The 23,128-nt window shown below is 37.3% G+C and overlaps 1 protein-coding gene across 1 annotated transcript; it reads left to right on the plus strand.

Annotated features, from left to right (window-relative positions):
• The first annotated feature begins 5,229 nt into the window (after nucleotides 1–5,229).
• LOC141619256 (uncharacterized) lies at nucleotides 5,230–18,562 on the plus strand. The gene is made up of 2 exons (XM_074436284.1): nucleotides 5,230–5,840; nucleotides 18,472–18,562. Exons 1-2 carry the CDS (start codon nucleotides 5,230–5,232, stop codon nucleotides 18,560–18,562), a joined length of 702 nt encoding a protein of 233 aa, XP_074292385.1.
• Nucleotides 18,563–23,128: the final 4,566 nt, after the last annotated feature.

Genomic DNA, 23,128 nt, shown 5'->3' on the forward strand with positions numbered 1-23,128 from the left:
CTCCTCATCATTAGGAACACACCACCTACCATCAAACCTCAAACTACCATCTGTATGAATAGAAAACCGGACACTGTCCCTTTCTCTACTCCAGCTCTCCACTCCACTATCTTAGGATCCAAAGCCTGCTTACCTCGAATATCATCATAAAACTCAAGATGTACTGTCATATCACACATGGCATCTCCTTTCTGCATCATATGTATCCCAAAACTCGCTACCTCATCCCTCAGCCTCATCAAGGATAGAGCTGTACACAGAGAATGTACACTCTTCCTACTCAAAGCATCAGCAACAACATTGGCCTTCCCTTCATGGTAGATGATCTCCATGTCATAATCGCCAATCAGCTCCATCCACCTCCTCTGTCTCATGTTCAACTCCTTCTGCGTGAAGATGTACTTGAGACTCTTGTGATCAGAAAATACCTTAAAGATTGCTCCATAGAGGTAATGTCTCCAAATCTTGAGAGCAAACACCACTGCACCCAACTCCAGATCATGAGTAGGGTAGTTCTCCTCATAAGACTTCAATTGCCTAGAAGCATAGGCAATCACTTTACCATTCTGCATCAACACACATCCCAACTCATTCTTCGAGGCATCTGTATAAACCTCAAAGTTCTCGCTCCCTTCAGGCAATGCTAAGACAGGAGTTGTGGTTAAACGCTCCTTTAATGTTTGGAACGTCGTCTCACAACTCTCATCCCAACGAAACCTGTTCTCTTTCCTCATCAACGCTGTCATCGGTCTAGCTATCTTGGAGAAATCTTTCACGAACCGTCTGTAGTATCCAGCTAAACCCAAGAAACTCCTAACCTCGGCAACATTCTTCGGTGCTTCCCACTTTGTCACTGCCTCAATCTTCGCCGGATCCACAGCTACCCCATCTTTTGAAATTACATGCCCCAGAAAAGCAACTTTCTCTAACCAAAACTCACACTTGGACAGCTTAGCATACAACTCATGATCCCTCAAAGTCTGCAACACGATCCTCAAATGCTCCTCATGCTCCTCCTTAGTCTTAGAGTAGACTAAGATATCATCGATAAACACCACTACAAACTGGTCCAAGAACTGTCTGAAGATTCTGTTCATCAAATCCATAAACACTGCCGGCGCATTAGACAACCCAAACGGCATCACCACATACTCATAATGGCCATACCTCGACGTGAAAGCTGTCTTTGGTATGTCCACCTCTCTAATCTTCACCTGATGGTACCCCGACCTCAAATCAATCTTAGAAAAGACTGTTGCGCCACTCAACTGATCAAACAGGTCATCTATCCTTGGCAAAGGATACTTTTTCTTTATCGTCACTCGGTTCAGCTCCCTGTAATCTATGCATAACCTCAAACTCCCATCTTTCTTCTTCACGAAAAGAACCGGTGCTCCCCACGGCGATACACTTGGTCTAATGTATCCCTTCTCTATCAGATCATCCAACTGCTTCCTAAGCTCCTCCATCTCCTTAGGACCCATACGGTACGGTGCCTTAGAGATTGGCCCCGTCCTTGGCTTCAACTCAACGGTGAAATCTATCTCCCTCTTCGGTGGCAACCCCGGAATCTCCTCTGGAAAAACATCTGCAAACTCTCCCACCACTGGTATCTCATCAACTGTCGGACTCTCTATCCGGTCATCTCTCACATGGCACAAGATCAAAGGACATCCCTTCCTCAGATAAGACTTCAAGGTAACAAATTTAAATCAACTTATTTTTGGGTTTGACTAGAAACCCACGATAAGACACACTAACACCCTTAGGACCTCTTAAAGACACTTTCTTTTGATGACAGTCTATCTTAGCTTTATACTTTCCTAACCAATCCATCCCGACTATCATCTCAAAACCGTTAAAAGGAAACTCTAGCAAGTCTACAGGGAAATCAACTTGCCCAACTATCAAAGATACATCTCCGAACAATCTCCCACACGATACAGACTCACCCGAAGGTATGAAAACTTGCTCACTAACAGACTCATATACTCTCAAACCTAACTGTTTGACGTGACTCGAAGACACAAACGACTGAGAAGCCCCCGAATCAAACAAAACAAAGGTAGGAATACCATTAACAAGAAATGTACCGGTGATAACGTGCGCATCTTCCTCAGCTGCTTTCTTCTCCATCATGAATAACTTGCCACTGGTCTTCTGCCCACCTCCCTGGACAAGATCTTGGATGTGGTCGGCTTAGCACCCGACCCTTGATTGTTGTTGTTGCTCGCTGGTGGTTTCGATAAAATTACCGCCGTTGCGGTTGCCTCCACTCTGGTAACTCGACTTCCCGGTTTGGCCATGATCCCGCCGGTCATTTGCTCGCGAAGCTCGCGCGTCTCTGGAAAGATCCTGGTGCACTTGTGCACTCATGTCTCTTGTGGCCTACACCACCACGGCTATAGCAGTCACTCCCCAACTATTACTCACACTTCCACGGCCACGCCCAAAGGAAGCCCCAAAGATCAACCCACCCGAAAGAAAATCCCTTAGACGGATTGTGGTTGCCTTTCTTGTGATTCGATTGGCCACCACCCTCGCTCTCGGACTTCCTCTTCTCACCACCTAACCTCTCCCGAGCCATCTCCACCAACCTCTCAGCTCTCCCGGCCCTCTCATAAGCTTCCTTAACATCGGTAAGGACTCCCACGGGTAACTTATCCATAATCTTAGGGGTCAACCCCCTCTCAAACCTCAATGCCGATTCTCCTCACTCAAACCCATATCCTCGGATACCTAGACTTCTCATTGAACAGACTGTAGTACTCGGCCACGACATCTCGGTCATCTTAAAACCATCAAACTCTTCTCTCAACTTACTCCTCACATGTTCCGGTACAAACTCCTTACTCACGGCCCTACGAAACTCCTCCCAAGGTATAGCAGGTAAGCCTTGGTTTGTATATATCTCCTTAGCACTCACTTTCACCGAATCCCACCACTTGCCTCGCCGCCTCCCTCGGATAGAACGCACTGTTCCACTCTCATCTCATCGGGCGAAAACAAGTCTAATATGTTCTCCATCTCTCTCAACCAACTATCAAGAAGATTAGGCTCCCCAACTCCCTTGTACTCTTTCGGGTTAAACCTCGCAATGTAGAGGCCGATTTTAGAATGGTCAACCTCCTTCTCCTTATCCTTATTCTTATCCTCATTCACTTTCTTTAGGGTCTCGGTAAGAGCATCCTGGTGCTCTAACATCTTAACGATGTCATCCACAAATCATAAGCTCGGCTCTCGCATACAAAGCAATCTTCTTGGGCGGCATCTTGAAACTATACATATATAAGAAAGGGTAGATATGAACACACGTACTAAACTTCAAAACACGAAAACACGCCACCCAGGACCTACTCGATCGAGTTCCCAAACCCACTCGATCGAGTAACGGGCTACTCGATCGAGTGCCCAACATACTCGATCGAGTACCCAAACATCGACCCCCTACAGACATTCTCCCGATCTCTTACCTACTCAACCGAGTAGCTAGGCTACTCGATCGAGTGACCCCCTACTCGATCGAGTACCCCTAGTTACTCGATCGAGTACCCAAAAACACGATTCTGGACTCAAAATCGTCAAAAACCCACCCGATTGAGTCAGTCCCACTCGAACGAGTCATGCTAATACATAAAAGCTACCCGCATGTTACGTCATATGCTAACATGCTAAACTTATAAACCACAGTATATCATAATAAACATGCTACACATCCTTCCTACTATCTACGAGATCATTTCATCATGTTATTAAATGCCACATTGTAAATCATCCAACATGTTATCATCTCATCAACAAGTTCCCACATATCACCATTTTCTTTCACATGCTCAACTTTCTACTTCAACACCCAACAATTAACACATTTCATCACATTCTTACAAAAGTTAACCAAACACACATACGACTCGACAAACACTTCCCCCATGTGACCGGTTCAAAGTTGTAGGGCGACCGCTGCGACTTTAGGACGTCTCCCAAGCCTTTGCACTAGCTCCTACAACTTTTACCCCGGGTTCATTTTAATTGACTCCCTATGTTCATTAGGTTCATTGGTTACAGGTTTCAGGATCGTCGCTCTGATACCATTTGTAACACCCCCATACTCCAAGTGCCTTACCAGGACCACTCAGGTATGAAGACATTACCATCTCGGGTACCGAGATGGTAATGTCTTCATACCTGAGTGGTCCTGGTAAGGCACTTGGAGTATGGGGGTGTTACATTATATGCCAAGACTTAGTCAGATTATACAATAGAAGGGATGCTTCTCCTAGATGCCTAATTAAGATAGACCTTAAAAAAGCTCATGACTCTGTGGAGTGGAAGTTTTTAAAGCAAATAATGAAGGCTCTGAATTTTCCTCTCAAATTTATTGATTTGGTGATGGCCTGTGTGACAAGTCCCTCTTATTCTTTGGTTGTTAATGGCAATAACTTTGGCTTTTTTCATGGGAAGAGAGGGTTAAGGCAAGGGGATCCTACTCCCCTCTGCTCTTCACAATTTGTATGGAGTATTTGTCAAGGATCTTGGGAGTTATAGCTCAGAAGGAAAGCTTCAAGTTTCATCCTCTTTGTGGACACATCAAATTGAACCATCTGCTTTTTGCAAATGATCTATTATTATTCTGCAAAGGTAAAGAAGCTTCTATTATGTGGATTTTAAGACCATTCTAAACATTCTCTGCTGCATCTGGTTTAAGCTTTAATAAGAGTAACTCTGACATCTACTTCAATGGTGTAAGCTCTGATATTTTTGACTCTTTCTTAAAAGTTTCTGGGTTTTACAGGGGATCCCTTCCCTTTAAGTATCTAGGGGTCCCTATATACTCCAAGAAGTTGACCAAAATGAGGGGATGAAACTTACTGACAGGATTGTGGCTAGGATTAAGGGGTGGGGGGCCAAGCATTTGTCTTATGCTAGAAGGGTTGTACTAGTTAACTCTGTTCTAGGTACCCTTCATTCCTATTGGGCTACCATTTTTCTAATACCTAATGGCATCTTGAATAGAATTAACTCTTTTTATAGGAATTTTTTATAGAGTGGAATTTCTGAAGATAAGAAAACCCTAATATCAGTTGGGCTGTCTGTTGTTATCCTAAAGAAGAAGGGGGGCTAGGCATAAAAGATGCTAAGACATGGAATAAGGCTTTACTTGGGAAGTATGTATGGTGGCTTGCTAACAAAAAAGATCATTTGTGGGTGAGATGGGTTAGTTATGTTTATATGAAAGATAAAGCTTGGACTGATTACATAGCCCCTACAGATTGTGGCTGGTCATGGAAGAAGATCAATTTAATTATGCAGACTTTTAAGCCAGCCTACACTACTAATAGATGGCTTAACTCGTCCAATGCTTATACTGTTGATGTTGGCTATAACTGGTTGAGGGTGAAGGAGCCAAAGGTTGAGTGGAGATACCTGTGTTGGAATCCCTTAAATCCTTCAAAATGCTCGTTTATTATATGGGAATTCCTGTATCGGAAGTTACCTACTAAGGACAGACTCATTAAAATGGGTCTAGTGATAGATCACATCTGCCCTATCTATTCTGGTTTTCCTGAGAGTCATGATCACCTAGTTAATGATTGTGAGTATGCTAAGGCTTGTACCAGATTGTTGCAACAACATCTGCATATTAGCTACAAGATAAAGGATTTGGTGCAATGGTATAATCCTGGCAGAAAGGCTACAAAACTGCAGAGGAGATTTGCTGGCGCCTGTTATGTTGCTTTAATTTACTGGATCTGGCGTGTCCGAAATGAGGCAAGAGTGGATATGATGGTGAGGAGACCTGATGCAATTGTCCAGCTGATCCTGGCTGAAGTCAAAACAAGGTTCCTGGTGTTGGGAAATGTGTCCTCAACAATAGTGCGATTACATGATTTAAATATCATTATTAAATCTCATTTTAAAGAATACAATTGGGAAGTAATATTGTTACTGTCAACTGGTCAACATATATCGGTAATGATTGGCTGACTAGAGTTTGACATTACTGTCGTGTGACGGTGGTGATCAGTTGACCCCCTAGGTCATACCTAAAGGGCAATACTCTTAATTGATTATTTGATTAATCGTATAACGTTACGAGTTAATTAAATTACTTGAAAATTGACGGACGATTTTGGAAGTAAAATTTACGTATCATATTGAAATGCGATCAAATGAGATACGGTCTGAGTAATCGAATTGTTTCATTACTCGGATGAAATTATTGTTTAAAGAAACAATCAAAATTGAATGAATTATTATAAATACAATCTGTTGTGATTTATAAATGGTAAAATATTTTGGCACAAGTAATTATGAAATTACTAAGTCGATTTTTGTATGTGACGTATTTTTATTAATACGTTGATTTTTAATATGTTAAAAATACATAACAAAATTTATGTCACATATGACATGTGACATATTGACAATTGACAAAAATAATATGGAATCCATATTACCAAGTGGGCCGAAAATTAGAGGGTTTATGAGCTAATTATATGTTGATTGTAATTAGTGGAAGGCATGATGATTACACTAGTCACTAGCCATGCAAGCCTATGTTCATTGTGAAGAACAATTTTTCCATGCATTGGCTCTCTAAAAAGCCTCCTCTTACACGGTTTTGGGGAAGACAAAACCTATGATGGTTTTCTCATATTTTTACCTAATAATATACAAAATGTTTTGTATCTTCATTCATTCACTTGCTCATCCAAAAATTAGTGTTCTAAGAGAGAATAAAAAATCCTCCTCTTCTTCTCTCTAATACCGAAAATATTCAAAGTGTTAATAATATTTTTGGTTCAATTTTCTACCTTGATTAATATTATACTAGTATTTGTAATATTAATTAAATTAAGAGAAGCCTTGGGTATAAAGCTTAGGGAGAGATCTTATATACTTAGATCTTGTTCATCCATAAAGGAAAGCTCAAGAACAAGAGAGAAAGGTGATCTCTCTTGTGCCCAATATAACCGAAATCTACAATGTAAGGACATGATTTCTCCTCTATTTATATTATTGTTTGCATGCATAAAATCCGTTTTAATTTTATGACAAATTAATTTAGACATATATGAGTATGTTAGTATGTATATGAATCTACATTTCCTTCAATCGGTATCAAGAGCCACGGTTGTTTGCATGCAAATTGGTTAAAAGTTTTTCCGAGTTATAAGAATAACAAATAAAACTTGTAAAATTTGTGTTATTATGATATATCACGAAATTATTACATGCATGTTAATATTTCTGGTCCTAAAATGTTTTAGGATATTTTGGTTAATTTTTCGGATTTTTATTGTTCATAATTTACAATAATGGCATTTAAATGTGATTTTATGAGTAAAAATGTCATTTTTGGTCTAAAAATAGCTATACTTCGAATTTTAAGTTGATTTTTGGATATGTTGTCACATATATTATTTTGAGATAATCTGTAAATTTTCATAATTTTTGGACTTGTTATGCTCGAAAAATGAATTTCTCATTATTAAATTCGGATTTAATTAAAAAATAGGTTAATATGAGTTAAATTTCGAATCTGGTCATAGAAAATTAATATGTTGTCACATGCAATTTTACAAGATGTGTGTAAAATAATTGGCTATAAAGAAGTTTTTTTTTTGCATGATTTATGAATTTTTGAAGAAAAATAGCATAAATAGTGACATTATTAGTGGAAAATTAATAAAACATAATCTATGACTTAGGAAAAACGTGTAATGTTGCATTTTATTATCTTTTTCAGATCTAAAATTGAAAAGTTAGTGAAAATAATTTTTCCATGTTTTTATGATTATTTCATTAAAAATCGATAAACCGCAACATTGTTTTTCCGGAAAAATTTCGAAATTTTTTAACCTAAGATTTTGAACATTATGAGTGTCATGGAATTTTTCCAGAATGTTCATGAGTTTAAATTTCAAATTTTGAATTTATTTGAAATTTTGTGACTTATTTGAAGTTTAATAGCTTATTTTGTAATTTTTAAACCAATTATGAACAATTTTATAAAATATGGGTTAATTATGGTAAAATTATTAGTGAAGACTATATTTTGAGTCCTAAGAGGTTAGGGTAATTAACTTATGCATAAATATGAGTTTATGCATTTTTGTGATTATAAAATGTTGAAATCACGCAAATCCGTAAAAACCGAGTAATATACGATATTGGCTAATTAAAGGCGATTTAGCATAAAATTGAGCATGTTCATACATAATATAATGCTGCATTTTCTTTGTGATTGTCATAATTTTAATTTATGTAATTTTTGAATTATGTAATTTTACTTAGTATGGCCTTAGATTTAATTGGTATTTCCCGAAATGTATGGGAATATCGATTCGGTTGTATTTTTATTGTGATCTCGTATCACCGTTTTGTAATTTAATAGATTTATTTTATTTTAGTTACAAATGTATAATAGGAAATTATGTAATTTATTATGTAATTTTATTCATTCCGGAGTTCCCAAAGACGGATTTCTTCAAGAATGGCGATACATAAAGACGGTGTTACCTCGAGATGCGTGCAACAACCGAAGTTCAAGGGACCAATGGAGTTGGTTTCCGAATATGTAATAGTTAAATAGTTTTTCTATTTTAGGAAAGGCCATACTAGGATTTATTTATCTTTATGCTTGCATTTTTATTTTATGTCACATGCATCGCTAAATCGCCATAACTAAACATGCATTGTCTTTTTATCGAGTTTATCGACCGTGTCAATTAGAATTATCGTAGTTCACCGCTTTAGTTCACTTAAAACGTGATAGATAATAAATTGACATGACCTCTCGCTAAAACTATCAATTGAGACATAGCCTTACCAAATAGTAGAAACCATGAAAACCTATTTCGTGAGGGAGTGCACTCGGCCACACCGGGGTACAAACCTTGTTACGTAGGGGAAGTGGGTGATGAATGTTAATCCACCGAATTCATGTTGATGAGGGATGTATCGGCCCCACCGTGCCCAAGTTAATGTGGGTTTGGATCATGGACACATTTATTCGAAATTTGGATTGAACTCAACAAAAGTATTTGATAAGGGATGTATCGGCCCCACCGTGCCCTTGTCGATGTGTTTTGGGCTAAAGATAATTGTTAAATGTAATATTATCGACCGAGAGTTCTAAAAGTAGAATCGATTAAACGTTAATCCACCGAGTTATATTGATGAAGGATGTATCGGCCCCACCGTGCCTAAGTCGATATGAATTTGGGTCTTGGAATCATTTATCATAGTTGGGTAGAGGTCACTATGTAAATGCTATACTTGTTTTACCAAGTATTATTAAAACGATGAATGTTAAATTTTCCACTATTCCGTTTTTATATTGTTCTATTTCTTTACCACAGTTCATATACGATATCATTTCGTTTTTGATTCAAATCTCCATTAAAATATCGTAACTAAAGACAAATATGAGTTTGCTTCTAAAACCTCAAATGAACCATTGCTAAGGATCTCTTGTAAAGAGTATAGATTAAAGTTATTCATTATCAAACAAGTTTTTGATTCTTGACTAACACATCTACTTGCAATGGATTGTTTTTCCATGTACTTAAATGCATTAAGTACATCGAAGCGATAAAATTGTTTTGGTAATTAGTTTTGTCAAGAATTCGTAATTGACCAAAATAACGCAACCACTTCAATGAAAGTTTTTAAGACTAAAACGAACAAATGAAGAGTAATCCTCATGAATTCAATTTTGCTTCTCAAAGCAAAGACTCATTAAAATGAGTGGGAGCATTCTCTTAAACCGTTAAGATGAGAACGAGGTTCAAGAAGTAAAGATAATAATGGAATTGATACAAGGTAATGTTAAAGGTAAAGTTGTTGAGAATAACGATACTAAACCTATCAATCCCGACCGATAAAGTTTCCATTGTCTTAAAATGTTGGACACGAGAAAGGAAACTACCCCAAATTATTGAAGAATCAACAAGTTAGTTGTGGGACATCTAATGGGACCTTCTTCTTTAAAAATGTTTATTTGATTAAACATAAATTTTGCTAGTATTACTTCGTCAATATTAGAAACCGGTGGTGGTTTTCATCATTATGTTTGATACATAGGATGATTAGAATATGACGACTAGCAACAATGAAGTCGAGAGATAGAGTAATTGTGTACTCAATCTAGTTTTTGGATTTAAAGTGGTACTTAATTGTGACTATTAAGTGCATAAACTCTAAATAAGAATATAAACTTGTTAAGAGACAAAAGAGGTTCTCACTTTTGTGACCCTATACACCACTATTTGATGAATGGCTAGCCCATTATCAAGGTGATTATATTCTAAAACCAAACTAGAATGACATATCATGTAGATGATGTAAGATTCAAATTGGTAACCCAAGATTAAACCTTAAATTTTGGAATGATGAACGCAAAGAGTTATCAAGTACTCTTGAAACCATTAGATCGTTAATGGTATATGCGTATCTTGTATTCAAAGCAAGATGTCTCGTGCCTTTTGGTTGAAAAGGAGATCGAGGTTGTAAATCATTGATCCAAAATAGGTTGATCATTTTCTTTTACCAACGATTTAAGTTGACACTAGTGTGTTCACTTAATAAGGTAAATAGAGAAATCCTTGAAGAAGTTCAAAAGTTCAAGGAATCACGATTTAGTCGTGATGGGATTATCAAAGTGAAGACTTTGATATAAGCCAAAGGAAATGTGATATAGTATCACAAGTTAATCTCTCTTAGCACGCATCATGGAATAATGTGTGATTGGATAAGAATTCAAACGCTATTCAATATGGTTTGAACTTCGATCAAGTTACTTTGAGTCACTTGATCCTTTTGGGGATTTTATCATTTTTGTCTAAATTATTTTTCCACTAAATCAAAACATATGAGATATGAAATGGTAAGGGTACCATGCTTGTAAGTTCTCACAAGAAACAAATGCTCATTTTTCCCTTTAAATTTTCACGAGTACGACGGGTTTGCGGCTCATGAAGCTGTCTTTCTAAAATACAAGTTTATTTTTAGAAGACAGAGTGGGAGAAATTATTCAAAGAGCCACAAAGATGTTATGTCGCAAGAAACTGGTCTTTCTTGGCTACATGAGACGTTTTGTGTAAGACATTGTTTCTTCAAAACCTAGGAGGTTAAAATTCGTCACTTGTTAAAAATGATGAATTCATGTTACTTTTAAGAAAGTAAAGAGCTTACAAAGAAATTGTTTGATTCAAGATTGATTACTTCTGGAAAGTAATGAACATATGACTTACATAAGAGTGTTTAAGTCACAACTCAATATAAGGCTTAGAGCCATGAAAATCCGAAATAAAAAGGCTTGATTAGTTGCAAAGGGTTTTGCACTAATAAAGAGAGATTTCAAGGTTTGATTGGTTGCAAAGGGTTTTGCACTAATTGAAATGCTTAAGTCTATTTGGATCTTCTTAGGGATTGTGTTTCATTATGAGGTTATGAAATACATAGCAAGTGAATCTAAAACCCACTTCTTCAATAGAAGGAATGTATTCAATACATGTCTTGAGTTTAGTAGATTCTTTCAATCCTAAGATAATGTGAAACTTAAGAGAGGGTCTTAAGTAGGACATCAATGAGTTAGAATCAACATTTTGATCATGTGATAAAACATTTCTCGATAAGTCGAGAAGTTGTGTTTATACATGAAGTTTAGTGGGAGTTACGGAAATTTTAATTAGTCCGATATGTGGATGACATATTGATCATTGCGAATGATTTTAGACTTTTGGAGTATTATAATACATCTTTAATATACGGATTTATGAAGATAAATCCACGTGATATTAGCGTCAATAAGAAGTCTTACGTTGATAAGATTTATGACTAGTTCAATTGAATTGAACATATTTGATTGATTTCATTTGCTTCCGCTGCCGAATCAATTAAAATAAAATGATGTATAACACTTCATATTCTTTGAGTATGATGAATTGTTTTCAAAATCGAATTTAAGTAATCTTTACCAAGTAAGCCATAAAGATTACCCTTAAGTGCTTGCAGAAGCATTAAGGCTATGATGCAAAGTGTTTATGATGCAATTTTGTGTAAGGGTGTTACACAAGTGACAATTGACAATTGAGATTGCGCATGGTTTCCGACAAAACCATAATCAAAACACATTAAGATGGTTAAGATACCATTGTGGCAATGTTAATTAAGAAGTAGATTTTCTAGAATCGTTCTAGGCAATAAAGAACAATGAGAGATATTTATAACGGAAATTGAGTACACTTGCGATCATGAGATGTGCAAGAAGGATGAGTCCCGCACACTGTGAAAACAGTGGGAGCTATTCTTAGGCTAGAGGGCCTATGTCTTAATTAGGATCTCGACACGTACTCAGGAAGTTTTGTAATGCAAATGTATACATTACAAAGGAAAATGAGTATGTAGTGAGGTTAAGTAAGGTACAAGAAATTGATAAAACCTACTAACCAAAGCCTTCTCAAAGACTAAACATGATGAGTCATGTCATTTCAATTGAATTGAAATGAACAACTACATGCAAGATCAAATTAGATTATAGAATATGAAATAGTAATCAGGCATTGACTATTCATATGTGATAATCGCATTTGTCGTTCGAGTTTTTCTTTAAAAACTCCTTTTATACTTTGTTACATCCAAACGGGTTGTAGTGACAATTGAACCCCGTTAAAGTGAACACGGATTAACATTGTATTCGCCCATAGTCACTTGTATGAGGTGACGTCTCGAAGTGACTAGAGTGTGATGCGATTGATGGCAAGTTCAAATGCCATAGAGTCATGTGAGATTACTAGTCGATCACATAGGCATCGTTAGGAACTTTTTGTCGGGCCTAATGACCGCTTATAGAGTTCTCGCAAATTTATATAGCCTGGTCGTGGCGAGAGCTGCTATAGTATTCAAATGAGTCGATTCTTTTGACTAAAGACTATTCACCTAAGATGGCTCGATTTGATTAACTTTGATTTGTGTTACTACGACCTTCGTAAATGGGGTCAAATGGGCATATTTTGGGTTATGATGGGTGTGGCTAGTCGAAAGGAATGAGTGCGATAGGAATTGTCCATCCCCTTGTCAGGGTTAAAACAATATCTCGGGGCCACTCGAGGAGTAATGAATCGGAAATGCGTGGCCACGCTCGGAAGGTATCCGAGTGGATAAATCCGGTCAATCGATTTATTCTCCAGGATCGAGGAAACCACTCTCGATATGATCACTTGCAAGTACGACCTGAAAGACACCTTGCATTGAGTGGGAGATAGTAATAGGACAAGAGAATTGGTAACGCACACTTGTCGAGGACAAGTGGGAGATTGTTGGGAAATGTGTCCTCAACAATAGTGCGATTACATGATTTAAATATCATTATTAAATCTCATTTTAAAGAATACAATTGGGAAGTAATATTGTTACTGTCAACTGGTCAACATATATCGGTAATGATTGGGTGACTAGAGTTTGACATTACTGCAGTGTGACGGTGGTGATCGATTGACCCCTAGGTCATACCTAAAGGGCAATACTCTTAATTGATTATTTGATTAATCGTATAACGTTACGAGTTAATTAAATTACTTGAAAATTGACGGACGATTTTGGAAGTAAAATTTACGTATCATATTGAAATGCGATCAAATGAGATACGGTCTGAGTAATCGAATTGTTTCATTACTCGGATGAAATTATTGTTTAAAGAAACAATCAAAATTGAATGAATTATTATAAATACAATCTGTTGTGATTTATAAATGGTAAAATATTTTGGCACAAGTAATTATGAAATTACTAATTCGATTTTTGTATGTGACGTATTTTTATTAATACGTTGATTTTTAATATGTTAAAAATACATAACAAAATTTATGTCACATATGACATGTGACATATTGACAATTGACAAAAATAATATGGAATCCATATTACCAAGTGGGCCGAAAATTAGAGGGTTTATGAGCTAATTATATGTTGATTGTAATTAGTGGAAGGCATGATGATTACACTAGTCACTAGCCATGCAAGCCTATGTTCATTGTGAAGAACAATTTTTCCATGCATTGGCTCTCTAAAAAGCCTCCTCTTACACGGTTTTGGGGAAGACAAAACCTATGATGGTTTTCTCATATTTTTTCCTAATAATATACAAAATGTTTTGTATCTTCATTCATTCACTTGCTCATCCAAAAATTAGTGTTCTAAGAGAGAATAAAAAATCCTCCTCTTCTTCTCTCTAATACCGAAAATATTCAAAGTGTTAATAATATTTTTGGTTCAATTTTCTACCTTGATTAATATTATACTAGTATTTGTAATATTAATTAAATTAAGAGAAGCCTTGGGTATAAATCTTAGGGAGAGATCTTATACTTAGATCTTGTTCATCCATAAAGGAAAGCTCAAGAACAAGAGAGAAAGGTGATCTCTCTTGTGCCCAATATAACCGAAATCTACAATGTAAGGACATGATTTCTCCTCTATTTATATTATTGTTTGCATGCATAAAATCCGTTTTAATTTTATGACAAATTAATTTAGACATATATGAGTATGTTAGTATGTATATGAATCTACATTTCCTTCACCTGGAGCAGAATACTAGTCCATTGATGACAAAAGATCAGACTTGGTTCCAAGCTCTTGGAGTCTAACTTATTCTTTCATTCTTTATTGGTCTATTTTTGGTTTATAAAGTGATGTAAACAAACTTTTCTTTTGATGATTAATATACTTAACTTTCCCCCAAAAAAAATGTAAAGTTTTCTAAAGAACTACACATAAATAAACAAAATAAGAAAGAACTAAAAGAGGAAAGATGTGACCTAGGAAGAAGGAAGAAGAAATAAGAACAATAAATACTTGAAGCTTCAATAGATGAGAAAGATGGAGAATTAGTCCACAAATACAGAGGGAAATTGTAGGGTTTCTCTCTCTAAATTTCACAAATTGTAAAATGTTGTTCCACCCACAAAACAAATCTAACTCTATATTTATACTAGAGGCCCAAATGGAGAAGACCACTTGAGTTTCTCTTTCTCGGACAAAACTAACCCGGGTGTGTCGGTGAAAAATCGGGTAGAATAGCAAAAACCCGGCCGGTTTTGTGGGCGACCCGGGCGGTTTTTGTAAAAACCCTACCAGACTACTAGAAACCCTTCCGAAATGAGAGAAAACGTGGGCGGGTTTTGTTAGGTTCATATACCTATTCTTAGACTTCTCTAATAGTGAAGTAATTAACTTCTTAATCATTTGTTCTTTAGATCTAGTGCATACATAACAAAATAAAAGATTTATGAGAAAAACAATGTCCCTTACATTGTAGGTTGGTTCGAAATATAGGGCACAAGTAAGGTCACCTTCCTTCACTTGTTCTTGAGCTTAATGTGATGGATGATCCTCCTAAGACTCCAAGTATAGAAGACACTTCAATAAGTTGCACCCAAGATTAATCCCAAAAATTCCTACTAATATTAACTAGATATGTAGTAGAAATGTTACGTTAATGTTACTAATATTTCTAGTATTACTACCTCTAGTAATAGTTGGAGAGTATTAGTAATTTAGAGTGTTTTTAGCAATTTGCTTGTGAGGAAAATATAAGTGAAAGCAAGTAAACAACAACTAGGAAAAATGAGCAACAAATGCTCTATTTAAAGAGCATAAAACCGATGGGTTTTGATGCATGGGGGGAATCTTTTCCTTTTATTTTTACTTATTTGTTTAGTGTAGGTAGAGTAGTGTAAGAAATAGCATGATTAAAGTTTATGTGATATGTCACTATCACACTCTAACCAAAATAAACAAAAGACAAAAGGAGCATCTTTTGCTCTCTCTTTTGGCCGGAATTATAGAGCCATTTTGGTCCATTTTTGCCTTTTGTCATTTGTCCCATAAATGCTTATAAGTCATATGTTTAACTATCTTACATAATTAATTATTAATGTAATCATTTTACACTTAAATATTACAATTAATAATATAATATACACTCCACTTTTGAGTAGTATACTACCATTATATCATTATATAATGAGGCTTATAATTGCTAGTTAGTTAAAATTACAACTTCTTGTAACTTTAAATAACCAATTACCTCTACCTCAAAACTTATATAAAACCTCAACTAATTTAGCAATTTAACACTTAAATACTAAATTAAATCTTATTTAATCACATTACAATAAGACGCAAAATCACACTCCCTTAATTAAGGAATTAATCAATTGGTATCACATACAATTAATTAAATATCTATTCGGGCCCACATGGTCGTCTTTGTGACTGTGAGGTACAAAGACAAAGGTTGATCTTTCTGTCGTGGCATTAGAACTGTCGGCTTGGCCAATATCTCCTTGATTCTGTCAAATGCCTTTTTACAATCGTCGTCCCACATGGTGTGATCCGTTTTCTTGAGCTTTTTGAATATGGGTTCGCAAATCATAGTGAGCTTCGAAATGAAACGACTTATGTACTGTACCTTGCCCAGAAATCCTCAAACTTCCTTCTCTGTCTGCAGCTGTGGCATCTCGATTAGAGCCTTGATGTTGGATGGATCAATCTCTATTCCTCTTTGACTAACTACATACCCCAATAGCTTGCCGGATGTGACTCTGAATCCACATTTCTAAGGATTAAGTCTCATGTTGTACTTGCGCAATCTGAGAAAGAATTTGCGAAGGTTGGTGATGTGACCTTGCCTATCCTTGGACTTGAAAATCATGTCATCTACATATACCTCTACTTCTTTGTGCATCATGTCATGCAACTGGGTAGTCGCGGTGCGTTGATATATTGCTCCAGCATTGATTAACCCAAACGGAATAATGGTGTAGCAATAGGTACCCCACTGAGTGACTAACGCCGTTTTATGTATATCTTCTTCGGCAATTTCGATTTGATTATATCACACATATCCATCCATAAAAGAGAGGAGTGCGTGATCCGTTGTATTATACACTAGTATGTCGATGTGTGGGAGTGGGATATCGTCTTTTGGACTGGCCTTGTTTAGATCTCTGAAATCAACATAAACCCGAATTCACCCATCCTTTTTGGGTACGGGGACTATGTTAGCCACCCAGTCTGAGTACTCAGAAACTTTGATAAACCCGCCTTTGAATTGTTTGTCCACTTCCTTCTTAATCTTGAGAGCCCATTATGTTCTCATTTGGCGAAGTTTCTGCTTTACGGGTTTGAAACCCGGCTTGATTGGGATTCGATGTTTGGCACTATCCCTATCTATTCCTGGCATATCCTTGTAGGACCAAGCGAAAACATCTTTGAATTCGTGAAGAATGTCGATGAAGCGAACTTTTTCATTTGGGTCTAGGGTTGTCTCTATCCTATGTTCTTGGGGTTCTAAATCTATCCCTACGTTGGCAGGTTCAGTGTTCTCTATAATTGGTGCCTCTTTCCCCTCCTCTAGTATTTCTTTAATTATGTAAGTAGGTAGTTAGATTCAGTCTGGGTCAGGACCATCCTCAGTATCATAATAATCAGAATTGCAATCAAGATAACACGAAGAGTAAGCAGAATCACATTTATTCATAATAATGTTTGAAAATAGCTGAAACAAAGAAGCCATTTGAGCGGTAGTCTGTGGCGATAAAGGAGTAGTTGCTGGGGCATTCCCCGAGCTATTGTTACTAGAAGATGCTAAACTAGGATAAACAATGGGATGGGGAGTGACAACAAGAAGAGACTCTCGGACGACTTCCCTAGATTTAGACTCAGTTTCTGACTCCGACTCAGATGCATCGTCTTTTGGTTCTCCTTTGAACATCTGTCCTTCTCCAGTTGAGAGCTTGAAGAGCCTTCCTTGATTGTTGGTCCATTTAATTGATTTTCTCCATCCTTTCTGCTGGTTGGCTGGGTTTGCATCTTTGATGAGCATTGCGGGGTTGAAACGGTCATCCCGAAGTATCATGGTAATAATCTCATCTTGCGCTGCCTTAACGAATCGATCTTCTTCGAACAAAAGGCTAACAACTTGTTCGTCGAGATAAGGTGTCGGACGATTTTTGACGGTAGGAACCGTTTCTTGAGGAATAAAATAGCAATCATGGAACACTTTGATTCCAACTAGCTTGTTTCCCTTGATCATCCAAGGTTCAGGAAATCCGGGAAAAGATTCATGGTCTCCTTCCTTGACGAAGTACCCATTTAATATAGGGTGATATGGTCGCATTTGGACTCCTTGATGTTTGCGGTATTGAACTTGAGCGAGCATTTCGAAAGCTTCGGATATTGTAGGCTCGTATCCCAATCCTAGTGGTATCTTCTGGGAGTTCCCTTCTTTGAATGGTGGGAAGGTGTTGCTCCGGATAGGGTTTAGCACCATTCCTGGGAAGTATCCCTGGCACTTGAATATGTGGTTGACAACTAGGTTAGAATATTGGTTGAAATATAAAGGAGCCAATTCATCTTCTACAAGATTGATGATCTTTTGATGAAGTGTGGATGTCACAGCTTTGGAAGTGTGAATCAATGGCCTTCTTATAAGTATGTTAAAAGATGCCTCGATGTCCACTATCTGGAACTTGGCCTTTCTTTCGATTGACCACTAGTAAGAGTAATGAGACCTATGCCTTTGCGTCACGTCCCATCGTATGCGCGAATACCTTGATTAGTTGGGGTCTAATCTGACTCTTTTATGCCTAGTTTGTAAGCTGTTTTCAGTGGTATGACATTGACTGCGGAGCCATCGTCTACTAGTGTCATGGGTATATTCTTTTTGAGAAATGTGATCGTGATGTACAAGGCTAGATTGTGAGCGACACCAAAAGGTAGCAAATCTTCATTTGAGAAAGTAACTGGGTTACTTAGCTTGATTGAGTCCTGGAGGACTAGGTTGAACACTTCGTATGAATTACAGTCGTGTGCTACATTGAGTTTAGCCAATGCTTGCAGAAACGCTTCGCGATATGGAAATGAAGTAGCTACTAATTGCCAGACTGAATGATCAGCCTTTGTCTTCTGTAGTTTCTTCATTAGCTGGTCAGTGATCGAATCTTCATTGTTCTCTGTTGGAGATGTGACATTGCCATTAGTGGTTGAACTATTTGTTTGCACTGGGATGACATTTTGATATGGGCGACTAGATCAAGTTAGATGATCTATGTAGAGATCTTCCAAAGTTTTGACTAAGAGATGTTCTTTGAGGTAAACAACTTCGTCATCATCGGCCTAAACGCCATTGATAGTGTTGAGCTCTTTCAAGCGTAGGATTTCGGATTTTAGCTTGATAATCTGTTGAACCAAATCGTCAACTATCGTGATGACTTCTTGCATTGTAAATTCGTAGAATAGGGTGACGGCTATTTGAGTGGCTCTTTGAGTTGAGATGTTTGACTTTTGAAAGGATGACACGACATCTTCCAGTTTGGCAACCTGTCTACTCACACTTCTTGCCCATGCGACAAAATATGCAATATTTGGTGTGGTGGTATAGTAGGCTTCTCCATGGTCGACCATATTGATTTCATCTTCGATTGAAGAGGTAAGGTGTGAGCAATCCAAGGTGGATTCCTCATCCGAGATCATCAGAATTCCAAGAGGATTCTTTGTGTTATTAGGCTTACTCGCGGGAGGGATAGGCAAACGTCCATCTTCAATCATGTCTTGGAGAGCATGCTTCAGCCTATAACACTTTTCTGTGTCGTGTCCTTTACCCCTGTGATACTCACAATAAGCATTGTCATCCCATAATTTGGACATCTTTTCTGGGTTGGGTGTAGGTCATATTGGTTGGATTCTACCTTGTTTTACTAACCTTTTTATCGCATTTGTATATCTGTCACCAATGTCGGTGAACTACCTTGGTCTATTGTTCTTCTTGGATGATTCGACAAGGTTACCATCATCGGTCATACTAGTGTAGCCGTAGGAACGAATTCCAATTGATGTTGAACCTTAATATCCACGTCCCACAGTTTTGGACAAGATTCCTTTGCGAATATCGTCTTCGATCCTTATACCTAACACCGTTAAATATTTGAAAGACTTGAGGTTTTGGTACCTCATATGATTTTCATAGATAGGCCTTCGGTTATCCACGAACTTCTCTACAAGAGTGGCCTCGTCTGGACGCTAAACAAGTTGGGTACTAGTCTTCCTCCACCTACTTAGGAAGTCGGTGAATCCTTCTTTTTCGTTTTATGTAAGAACCTCTAGAATGTGCATGATGACTTAAATCTCGGCATTATCCGCGTATTGCTTAGTGAACTCGATGGCATCCAAACTAGAAATTTTCTTGTGGTCTAGAGAGTAGAACCACTATTTGGGAATGGTATCAAGAGATGAAGGAAAGATCCTTAAAATCATATCTGGATTAATGCCTCTGATAGACATGTAATCTTTGAAAGCACGAATGAGGTTTAGAGGGTTTTCGTGCCCCTTGAAATTCAGGATGTCAGTCATGTTGAAGTTAGTTGGTAGTTGGGCATTTACTGCTTCATACTTTCGGTTATTTTAACTGTAAATGTCATCGCCCTTGAGGTACATCAGTTGCTCTTCTAAGTATTGAAGACGCTTTTCAGCTTCAGTGAGGATAGGTGGAGAATCTTTTTCAGGTTTTTCGAAGGGTAGAGGATCGTCGTGCAAAGGGATGTCAAGAATAAGACCCTCCGCAGGAGGAAGCCTAGCTTATATGGCCACAATGCGGCGTTCGATTGTTTGGAGATGAGCATAGGTAACGTCTTAACTATCTTGAAGACAAAGTAGTGCGGCCAAAACTTGATTATTACCATTACCATCGGGTTGACCCTAGACGCTTGCTGCACTTTCATTTCTTCCGACCATCTTGCACTGAAAATAAGAACCGATAATGAATCAAGACACAATCGACTACTTTGCACACTTTGTAATACCATGTATTTACAAAGACTCAGACTTGATCGAGTAGAGACCGAGTAGATGTTTCACTCTGCCGAGTGAAGCCCCACAAGACCGAGTGTAGGACCGAGTGCCATTTGGCAGTAGGCATGAAGCCTGTAAGGATGGTCACTCGACCGAGTAGAGCTCCACTCGATCGAGTGGACCGACCACTCGACCGAGTGCTGGTCGATTATAGCTTATACGGAAGTTGAGTTGGTGGGATGTCGCTTTCATATCTTAACCCTTCAGATTTCTCACCAAAATCCCTTTCCTAAACACTATTCATCACTCTTTACAATCCCAAATATCTCTCTAAAAAACCCTATCATTTTTTTTCCTCTCAAAACCTTAATTCTCAAGAGAAGATTCTTGCCTCCTTTCTTCAGTACTTTGTTTGAAAGTAAATCTATACTCCTTTTTCCTCTAATCTCGTCTTAATAATCTTAATTAGTTTAGTAGACTACTCCATATTTAATTAAGTTGTAGAAATTAAAAAAGATGTTTAAGGGGTTTAATTAGTATGGTTATTGTAATAGATTGTAGTAGTGAATGTAGTAATTAATTGTGCAGGAAGCTTCTTTGAGGAGCACTTTTAGTGGCTAGCTTGAGGAATTGGCAAGACAAGCTTAAGGTATGAGTGTTTAATTGTGCATTTATTACCATTAATTGCATTTATTTCATGTTAGTTGAATTGTAACATGTTTTGAATAATTAGGGTTTATCACGTAATGATACTTCATGATGATTATGGAAGACTAAGTTTAGTGAATGGTCACAATGTTGATTATCTTGCATTTTAACATGTTAAAAGCAATTAAATGAAGCGAAATGGATTAATGAGGAATTGAGCATGAATTTAGTTGTTTTACTGATGTGGTTGTATATGTGCCTTGTTTGGATGTATTTGGGTTGTTGGTGATTGGGTTGACAATGGAGGATGTTGGAGGATTTTTTGTTACGATTTTGGAGACGGAAGGTGGTTGGAAAACCGTCTTCCGCTCAAGTCACCTGATCGGTCCGTTTCGTATTCACAAGTAAATAGATGTGGTCGTTGGTCACGGTCGGATCAAAACACAATTTATAGCTTAACAAGCAACTCTACAATTAGTAAAGAGGCAAGTAAAGGTCGGATCCCAAGGGACGGGAGTTGAAATGAGATTTCTATTGTAACTAGTGGTGTCTAAGGGGTGTCACAAATTGGGTTGATGTAGAAGGTTACTAAACTAGAATAACAATGAAAATAAACAAGCAAGATGAATTAAAGGGGTGTAAACAATTGATTAAAGGCACTAGGGTGTCATGGGGTCATAGGGAAATCATGGGATATGATCATACAAACATGTTCTCAAATTATAAGCAAGCAATTATTGTTGTGATGGATTGAGTTGGGTTATATCTTACAATCCTAGGAAAGTTTGGGTCCCGGAGCTGAATCGATTAGATTGTACAACACCTACAAGTCGACTAAATCTTCCCTACTCAACAACATGCATGGTCTAATGAGACTCGAGTTGGGTTATGTCTTACAAGTCTCATTGAAAAGATAGGAGATGATAGTAAATGCAAGGATTCATAGGCTTAGCATTTCATCAAATATAACATGTGCATGAGTTGAGATCAAAACAAGCAAGCAAATAAGATATGAAAGCATATTAATTTAAGCATGAATCATTCCCCATGTTGGTTTCCCCTAATCACCCATTAACCCTAGCTAAGAGACTACTCACTCATTATCATGTTGATCATGCTAGCAAGGTTGTCAATCATACCAACAATATGAAACATGATGAATAAATGAAAGTAATTAACAATAATTAAAAAGGGATTAAGAGATTATACCTACTAATGATTCCAATAATAAAGCAAGAATAATAGAAGTAATTGAATGCTAGATTGAGAGGTTGTCAATCTCCCAATAATAACCCAAATAATCTTCAATTACCCAAAATAAAGGATGAACAAAAGAGAGATTAAAGAACTAAAACTTGGATTAAAACTTGATTAATACTTGATTACATTATTGAAGAGAGATTTGATTGATATTAACTACACTAATTATTGATAAGAAGAACATGCTCCTCTAATTAGACTAATGGGGTATTTATAGTGAAAATTAGGGAGGATGCATTAGGGTTAACTAAGGGCTAAACTAGTAATTACACTTTTAAGTTGAGCAAGGAGAAGCCGGTATTTTTGGAGAGAAGGGCTTCTCTTTTCGTAGCTTGAAGAAGACAACCCGTCTTTGTGAAGG

This window comes from Silene latifolia, chromosome X, assembly GCF_048544455.1.
Source record: "Silene latifolia isolate original U9 population chromosome X, ASM4854445v1, whole genome shotgun sequence".
In the NCBI taxonomy this organism is placed as follows: domain Eukaryota; kingdom Viridiplantae; phylum Streptophyta; class Magnoliopsida; order Caryophyllales; family Caryophyllaceae; genus Silene; species Silene latifolia.

Coding starts and splice junctions, on each gene's coding strand:
- LOC141619256 (XM_074436284.1), top strand. CDS start 5,230: ATGAAAGATAAAGCTTGGACTGATTACATAGCCCCTACAGATTGTGGC. Junction 5,841..18,471: donor CTGGCTGAAGTCAAAACAAG/GTTCCTGGTGTT, acceptor TGGATGTCACAG/CTTTGGAAGTGTGAATCAAT.